Source organism: Anabrus simplex, chromosome 1, assembly GCF_040414725.1.
Source record: "Anabrus simplex isolate iqAnaSimp1 chromosome 1, ASM4041472v1, whole genome shotgun sequence".
Classification (NCBI taxonomy): Eukaryota; Metazoa; Arthropoda; class Insecta; order Orthoptera; family Tettigoniidae; genus Anabrus; species Anabrus simplex.
In genome coordinates this window covers 1303211197-1303220717 of record NC_090265.1, presented here as the reverse complement: position 1 = coordinate 1303220717, position 9521 = coordinate 1303211197, and the positions used below count along the sequence as shown (strand labels likewise).

At 38.8% G+C, this 9521-nt stretch overlaps 1 protein-coding gene and 1 pseudogene across 1 annotated transcript; one reads left to right on the top strand and one right to left on the bottom strand.

The window, feature by feature from the left end:
- Positions 1-748: 748 nt before the first annotated feature.
- On the bottom strand, positions 749-2827 carry LOC136878496 (uncharacterized). Its single transcript, XM_067152088.2, has one exon. It carries the CDS (start codon positions 2779-2781, stop codon positions 1528-1530), a length of 1254 nt encoding a protein of 417 aa, XP_067008189.2. The 5' UTR covers positions 2782-2827; the 3' UTR covers positions 749-1527.
- Positions 2828-3444: 617 nt separating this feature from the next.
- On the top strand, positions 3445-8524 carry LOC136858788 (uncharacterized; annotated as a pseudogene).
- The last annotated feature ends 997 nt before the right edge of the window (positions 8525-9521 follow it).

Genomic DNA, 9521 nt, shown 5'->3' with positions numbered 1-9521 from the left:
ATTATTATTATTATTATTAAGATCGTCGCTTCATTTCGTTGTATTTAGGAACATTTATGTTTTATATCTTCTGTTATTTTTACTTTTAATGCATAACATGTATATTATTTGGTTTGTTCGTCTCTACTTGACTCAAAAACGACTGGACCGATTTCGTTGAAAATTTCACAATTTGTTATTATTACTACTGAGAGGGTTTAAAGGAGTGGTTTGAGAGAAATGCATTGGATAATATTTTATTATGGGTAATTTTATGTAATTAATTTAATTGCAAAGTCGCTCGAAGATTGGATCAACTTGATGGACAGACTGTCGCTAGGAGACAGCAACTTACCTGTATCATAAGAGTCCGGTAAGAAACGCTGTATATAGGAGGATGAGAACACGCCGCCATGTTTAATAAAGTACCTTTCTTGTTAGGAGGTTCATGACCATGCAAATAAAGATGGGATTGGGACTGAGATGGGGTGAAAAGTAAACAGTCTAAAATGACCGAAATTAGTGTTGAATCCATAGATTTTGAGTTCGCAAGGCTGATTGGTGACAGTGTTAATGACAGTTGGAATCGTATACACCATATCTATAAGCGCGACGGGTAAACACACACAATTATCACTTATTATTTTTTGAAAGGTTCAAATACTTGCCGGTAATTTGGGCTTTCATATGGACAAATGTTTATACGAAAATAAAATAATCTAAGACTTGTAATCGAACACATGTAAATAACTTTAAAACGAAATAATAGATGATAAAATATCAATCAACATTTTAATAAGGAATTCTAGAAAAATTCACTTCACACATGATTAACAAATAATACAAATCCTGAAGATAAACTTTTAAAAACCAGCCTGGAAAGGCCGGCTATTACAGCTAGTTGTTTATAAATTATTACAAAATTATTGTAAGATTATGTAACGAAATTAACCCTTGGCCAGCACAGCCCATAAAGAACATTGGACCTGCCAATACAACTATCACCCAGACAAGTAGCCTTCAGTTATTAACACGTGACCTCCATATTGCTATTTCGTATCACAATAAACTTCATAGACTTACTTGAAGCTATGTTTCAAACCTCCAACCAGGAGTAAATTCATCAGACGAACCAGGAATCGATAGCACGACCTTTGACCAATGGATAAAAACAGTATACCGAAATTACGGGACTGTCTCATAGACGTTCCTTGAATAATAATAATAATAATAATAATAATAATAATAATAATAATAATAATAATAATAATAATAATAATAATAATAATAATAATCGTATCTATTTATTCTAGTGCTGGATGCAATTGCTATGTCAACTTCCGGTGTGATAAATGCAATACGTTGAACTTCCTCACAACGTAAGGGTGAAAAATTATTGATTCAATATAAGAAGAGAGAGAAGCAGTTACCAATGTTTCCACAAATTTACTTAGACTAAATTACGAGAGTAAATCAGAATTCAGAACAGCATATACAATAGGTAAATGAAATAATCATCAGCTTAATAATTATCTTTCTATTCACTACTTACTTGAAATAACCTCTAATAAGTATGTCTTTCAACATATCACATATCCTCCTTTGAACAAATTCACCTCCTATGGGAAGTAAGGTCTCTAGGTCATCTTCCGTACATCTACCATTGTCTATCGTCTCAACAAACCTGTCGCATTCCTCTTCTGAGCCGAATACGAATCTGCTGAACATTGCAGAAATAAGAAAGCCATGCAATGCATGCCGTGCGTAGTCAGTTTTAAACTTATCCAGGGACATTTCCGACAACAGTTCCGCTGTAGTACAACCGAGGAAGGTAGCCGTGTTTTCTAGCAATGTCTGATGGTAAATTCTGAGAAGCTTATCTTCATTTTCTGCACGAAACTCGCTGGTTGTGTTCAAAAACAACAAAAGCGATATATCGATAGCAGGAGAAGCGTACCTTATTATCTGGAAATCGATAAATTTTACCTCGCAAGGTTTTGCATCGTCATCGTACCGGAACAGAATGTTGTTTCTGTTGAAGTCACCGTGACACAGAACAGAAAATGGTTCTTCGGCCTTCACCAGTGACTGGAACAACTCACCTACTGATTCATTGAGAAGCTTCAGCAATTTCTGGAGCTCCACGGCATATGTTGCACTGTACTCTGGATAGAACATTTCGAAGGAATTAATACATCCCCTGACACACACTCGGGTCAACATTTGAATAGTCCGAAAGATTAGTGTATTATCAGCATACCTGGGATCCTTCAGCTGTGCAATCTTTTCCTTGAATAAGGTAGGTTCTTTTCTCTTTATTGCGATTGAAAAGGAATGAAATTGCGCTAAAGTCCTAAGAGTCAAAGCGCAATGTTCATAGTCCATAGCGCCGTAGTCTCCCATTTTGAATCCTTTACTCTCTAAGTTCTCAATTATTACTACTGGATCCACTTTTGTATATGAACTGTACAGACATTCTGGAAATATTCGAGATACACCTTGAGAAGGAATCATCTTTAGGAAGAAAGGTATCACTTCACTGTATACTTTACACTCATTGTAAAATTGTGTGTCCGCATCTACCCATTCACTTTGATCTTCATTTTCCATTTTCACTTTGGCGACGAAGTTGCGTACCATCTGCTTGCCTCCAGGTAGCTCCGTAGAGATGTCAATGGCTATGAGTGACGAAGTAAGTGCTGGAGAAAAAGGACGAACTTCACAATTGGCGATGGGACCATGTAAATTTAGAGAACTTACTAACTGTCGAACATGATCGAGCTGCTGTTTAGTTGGTGCCATCGCTGCTACTAAATACAGATATCTCCTCTCTTCGGTTTTATCACGAATGGACTGTTATCTGAAAAATGCATAAAGGAACAAATCGATTGCCTTGATTGATGACAGCACACAGTGACTGGCTAGAATCTAAATTACGTCATTAATGTAATACTAAAGATAAGCTATGGCCTGATATCACTTCTTCTCCCGTGCATTTTGTTAAGATATATAGTTTGATATGTATCCAGTACAGGAGAAGGTGAACAAGATGAACATAAGTCCAACACAAAAGAAAATAATAGAGTGCACCGGAATGAAGTATGTAATGAAAAAAATGAAAATACATAAAAAAAACAAATGGAGTGCAGCAGAATGAAGTACGTAATGAACCAATTATAAAACAAGAAAATGATATATTTAAACGAAATGGATCGCCATTATTTTTAGGTAGTAGAATAACCATGTATGGTAGAGGAAAGGCGTCAAATTGCATAGTCGCTCAGTTATGTAAGGTTTCTCTTACCCTGTTAACTCGTAAGGCAGACATGAGTCACCTAACTAGTATGGCTATTTTATTAATTGTTTACTGCAAGCTGAACACAACAGCGTACATCCGACATATATCGCGTGACTCACAGTCAAATTATTCAAGCTAATATGTAATGTTTCTTTTATAATACGGCGATGGTGGCGGTCAAGTTTTCTCACACGAACGCGGTGATGGTAGGAATCAATTTGAAAATCGGGTACAAGCACCATAACATCGTAAGAGCTGCATCTATTATCTAATTATCTATTAAATTACCAGCATTTCGAATGCAGCTTGAATTCCTTGGCAATCTACTGGAACTATTAAAGGGGGTAAACACTTAGTGGGCAAAAGTCGTGGGAAGACACTGAATGTGATGTTAATAACGAGTTGCTCCTCTGCGAGCCCTCAAAACGGTAGCAATGTAGGCATCGACTCGACAAAATGTAATCATCCTGGAGGGATATTGTGATCGTTAACAACGTCACCTATAGTATGTCATGATACCGAGGAGATGAAATATGCCGTTTTCCGCGTTATTCTACGATAAAAACTGCCCAAGTTAGAATTTTTCCACCCGCTCCGGGATACAATTGGCAGTATCCTGAGTCGCGCGACCCAACTCTAGTTGCTGGTAATTAGCAGCAAGGCGGTGTAAGAGCGCTTGTACTCGAAGTTTTCTCACTCCAACCACGAGCAAGACAAAAAAATACGCGTTATCACGTGACAGAAAATCTAGGTCACTAGCCGAGCTCAGGGAGTATATCCAACATGAGAACAAACATTATACCCTATTTCCCTCATTCATTTACCACTGCCAACTCATTGGAATACGAATGAAAGCGAGTGGAAATCGCACTCAGGTACTAAGAGCCAGAACTTACAATCAAGAAATCGCTACTACACTTTATCAAAGAAATACAATTATTAGAATGGTATCGAAGCGACAAAAAAATAAAAAACTGCCCCTGCGTCAGTAGAGAAAGCAGTTATTTCTGAACCGTATGACAATACATCGGCGAGATAACATTTTCTTTTGTTTTATTTTGGTGTGGTTGAAATAAGCCAAGTTATAATGTCTCTACCGACAGAAACATAGAATTCTTGGTTGCTAATGCTACTGTATTTAGAAGAATAACATACGAGATTGTTCCAAAACAATCCAAACAGCCCTTCACAAACCATGGGCATGAACAGGGATGTGTGTTTCCCTTAACAATTTGTCCCATGGATCCAAACATTGAAGGAACATGCAATATAATACTGAGGTAATGTATGTTTCCTTCCTAGAGCGGGTAGTGGTATTAACTGCCGTTGTTGGAGGCCCGTGTTCATTTCCCGTTACTGAAAGAAATTTAAGAAAGGCAGGTGTGTTGGTATCATGGTTCACGAAGCTCACCTCCATTGGGGTTCTACCTGAAAAGAGCTACTCCATCTCGATACTAGGACCCACGGCCAAATTACAGTTTGTATCTGTTCAGATCTTTCGCTGCTTGCCCTGTATGGGTCTTCTCAACTCTTACGTGCTTAACATAGGTGTCCCATATACAACCATCGCAGAATTATCGTTCCATTTAATCAAGTTCTATGGAGAAATGTCGTAAATAAAGGGTCTGAGGGAACTCTCTTTAGGCGTTGATAATCCTGTAAGGAGACACCAAATACATTTCGAATTATTCATTTTATTTATTTGAGAATGGCATGTAAACCACTGAATGAAGACGTGTTAGATTGGCCTCATATACGAAACTGTCGTACTGTACATCACTGATCACCTGGCATGGGGACAAATGAAGATAGGGCGAAGGAAAGCAGGCCCACCACTCCTCATCCCATCCCCTTTGCCTGTTCTCCACTTAATTCCTGGAATGTTTGAGTTATTTTAAAATGGAGGAAAAAGGGTTAATCATGTTTCCATTGATGCTTTCAGAACGGCGCGTACTTATATACATGATACTGTATAGGCTTTTGGGATTATGCCGTGTCAAATATCATGGCTAATAATGTGTTTGTAGCGATTATATTTAGAGTTTCAAAGGTTTGATGTAGCTCATCATGTAAACATACGGCGTATCATTTAGCACCTTTAAGAACAGCGCATACAGAAATACTGGTCACACAATTTATTATCAGGTCTTACTAATATGAAGCAAGCTTTAAATCGGAGATGTGTGATGAGCTAATTAAGAATTTTCAATATAGTCGTAAACTGCCAATGGTATAAGAGTGATATACCTCGCTATCTGAGAATCATTTCATATCATCTGAAGCTCCACAGCAATTCACGATGATGTTCCAGATAATGAACATAATAAATTAAATAGAACTGCACTAATAATTTGGATTTAAAAATCCGCTGTTCCGTCATTATCATTTGGAGGAACGTGGGCATTTTATTCAATGGGAGTTAAGTGGACCTTATGGTTGTGGGGATATTTTAATGATGGGCACTATTGAATATGGTCCTTTTGGCATGATGGACATGTGTGGACGTAACTCAATATTGGAAAAATGAGCGAGTTGGCCGTGCAGTTAGGGTCGCACTGCTGTGAGGTTGCATTCGGGAGATAGTGGGTTTGAACCCCACTGTCGGAAGCCCTGTCGATGGTTTTCCGTGGTTTCCAATTTTTATACCAGGCAAATGCTGGGGCTGTAACTTAATTACGGCAACGGTCACTTCCTTCCCACTCCTAGCCATTTCCTATACCATGGTCGCCATATGACCTATCCGTGTTGGTGCGACGTAAAGCAAATTTTTTGTACAGTGGATATTTTATACTTGGACCTCTGATAGCCTGTGACTTCAGCCTGTTGAGTGCCTTTTCCTTCTTCAGTCAGAATAGATACAAATTTCTCAACATTGGAATTAAGCACAGAATCTCTCAGGAATGTATTTGGCTTTACACGGACGAACTGTAGATAAAGGTTGGAAAATGGCATCTGCTGGACCCGAGGCCAATGTACAGTATGTCTTGTGGACCGTCCACCTCTTGGGATCTAGTTTTATGCAACACGCCGCGTTTACTACAATTCTGAAACACATTGGTCCCCCGCTCTAATGAGGGGTAATATAACAAGATGTGTGGTTACGGGCTAGAACACAGCAGGAAACTCGAACCCCTGTACTAATTCATTATGAGTAACACGAATGAACCCGTAAAACGGGCATACAAAGAACACGTGCGTTACAACAGGAGGTGCGCACATAGACACCAGGAACGGGTATTGTATTGGCTGGGAACTGCGCACTGCAGGCAACGTATCACAGTAGCTCATTTGGAAGAGACGCGGTCGGGGATATGATAGTGGACAGGACTCGAGGACACGCAGGTTCGAATCACAATCATCTTTTTTCTACCGTCAAATACCTGGAATGTGGCAAGGTTGCGTTTCCACAGACTGATTGGTTTATCTGGCCCAGAAAAGGGCCGCCTGTATCGTAGGATTCAAACCTCCACACTCTCGAGCCCTTTCCGCTATCATACTCCGAACGCGCCCCTGTCAAGTGAACTATTGCGAGGCTTGACATTCACTCGGCAGTTCCCAGCCTATACATTATTTTTTCCTCGTCTGCGTGTGCACCTCCTATTGTAACGCACGTGTTATTCATATCCGTGCACGTTTTACGGGTGACAATCACCATTTCCGCTGTCTTCTAGCCCGGATCTAGCCTAGGATCAGGGAGAGGGACCGATGATTTTCTAGCCCGTAATCACACATCTCGTTATATTACCCAGGATTAGGGTGCGGGACCGATGATTTCCAGAATTGTAATCAACGCGGTAGGTTGCATAAAACTAGATTGCAAGGGGCGGACGGACCAACCGGTATCTATTCGGACTTTTCGCTGTTTGCCCTTTATGTTTCATCCCAACTCTAAGGTGATTAGCATAGGTTTCTTTCAAATTCCCTTCACCTGACCGGGAAAGCATACAAGCATATACAGTAACACCTAAGTGAAGAATATTTTTGTTCATATTTTCCGTTTCGGATTTGTAGGAACTGGGGACTTCTCCGAAGTATTATTAAGACGGTATTTGACGCAGTTTGGAAATGTTTGCCGCCAACTTACCTTTCTGAAAGTGCGAAACAAATGTGGGAAGAAACAAACTCGTTCTTGTTCTTATTCTTATTCGCTGTATTTTCTGAGTTACCTGGAGTCGGCACTTTGAACTAATTTAACATGGTTTCGCGCCGAAATGCCTTTCTCGACGCCAGCCCTATTGATTGCTCCTTCCTGGACTTCTCCTAATTTGTTTGGAGTCGGCACTTGATGTGTATTTGGACCAGTTTTGTGGCAAGATGCCCCTCCTGACGCCAAACCGATATGTAATTATGTATTCACTACTGCGTGTTTCTGTAGTGGTTGGTACTGTAAAGTGTTGTATGCGTATGGCGATGAGGCTTAAGACGAGGAATTATCTGTACGCAGTTTAAATCCCCGATCCGGCCAGGAATCGAACCCGTGGCCCTATGAACCTAGGACCACTTCCCTTACCATTCAGTCAAGCAGCGAGGCAGGTAGGCAGAAACAATATTAGGTTTTGAAGGGACATGGAAGTTTCCTAATTGTCTCGGAAACATTAGTGGGGAAACACACTATCAGAAAGTGTTCAGATAATCCCACTTGAAACTATTTTAGTTATTTGAAGAAGTTTTCGATAGTTTTACTGGCTGTTGTTCACCACAATTATAAATATATTTGTATAGACGTACGTGGTTTTGGCAAAAATAGCGATGGTGACAATCTTCAACTATCTGCCCTTTGGGAGAGAATTAGCTGGTAGTACCTTTACTAATCCAACAGATACCGTAGTTCATGATCTCATCAGAAAGAACTTGCTCCTCGGGTACTAATACGCAACGGTCCATTTCCAATACGTCCAAAAATAATGGGCAGCTTTCCAAACAGGCAATGAAGACAGGGCTACAGAAAGGGGATCTACAATAAGCAACTACGTCGACTCCGACATATTGTAGAAAATGCGTTTGAAATTTTAGCTCAAAAGTGGAGGGTATGTTTCCGAACAGTTCAGAAAAAATTGAAACTATTGTATGTATTGTAAAGGCCGCATATATTATCCACAATTATTTACTTTCAAAACCTCTGGTATGATGTTCGAACACTTACTAGAAATTCAAGAAGCAGTAATAGAGGCTCTTGGAAACTTACTACTAGCAGGAAGAAGGGTAACTAATGAATCAGTCCAGATTTTTGTCTATTTCAACATATAACATATGTCAAAATCTGTACATTTATTCCATTTATCATAGTATTTCTTGATTTACATAATATACTAATTTAGAAGAGCAGATTATTTTACTAAGCATTGTTTTCTGTCGTCATAAAATAAATATGAAGAAAATTTCTACAATGATAGCCAAAATTCTGAAAACATTTTTGCATTTGCACTGCATTGTCACAACATGTGTTGTTACTAGCAAGTGAAAGAACCTGGAAATCTCTTCGTAACTGAGTAGCTAATTTTCATCTGAAATCAAAACAATCATTCTCTTAATCCATGACATTTGCAAATAATTACAATACATACATGCATATTCATTATAGACTGTTATGCCTTTCAGCGTTCAGTCTGCAAGGTCTGTATATTTAATAAACGCCGCCACAATGCTCTGTTTTTAACTGGTTCTGTGGTCTCGCTTAGTATAATTACAGTAATATATTTTGGTGTATTTTACTACCGGGTTGCATGGATATCCGAACTAGTTCTTGTAACGAACGCTTGCCTCATTATTGAAATTGTTGTTGTTAGCATTTTTGAGTATATTTTACACATTGTTGAATTCTGGTGGCAATTTCAACAGTGTTGAGTATTTATCTTGTCATTATGCGACAATTTTCATCCATTTACCATTTTTACTGTTCCATCAGTTAATTTCAGATAAATTGCTCTAGGAAAGGACTGAACCCCTTCAAAAATAAGCAAGACAATCACTCCTTCCGAAGAAGGCAATACATACAAGGAGACTCCCGAGAAAGATTATTGGCATTGGTGCTAAAGCATTTAGAGTGCTAAAAGTATGTCAGGTATACAAGTCTAACAAGTCCTGCAGAGCAAATTCAAAAAATGGTAGTAATCCTTATGTATGTCCAAGGAATGCGAGGAATATTTATATATTATCGCTGAGAAAACGCAGGACATATGCTAAATAAATTCAGGAAAGTTAAAAACCAATTAGAGTTAAAATTAGTGCTAATGTTTAGAACAAA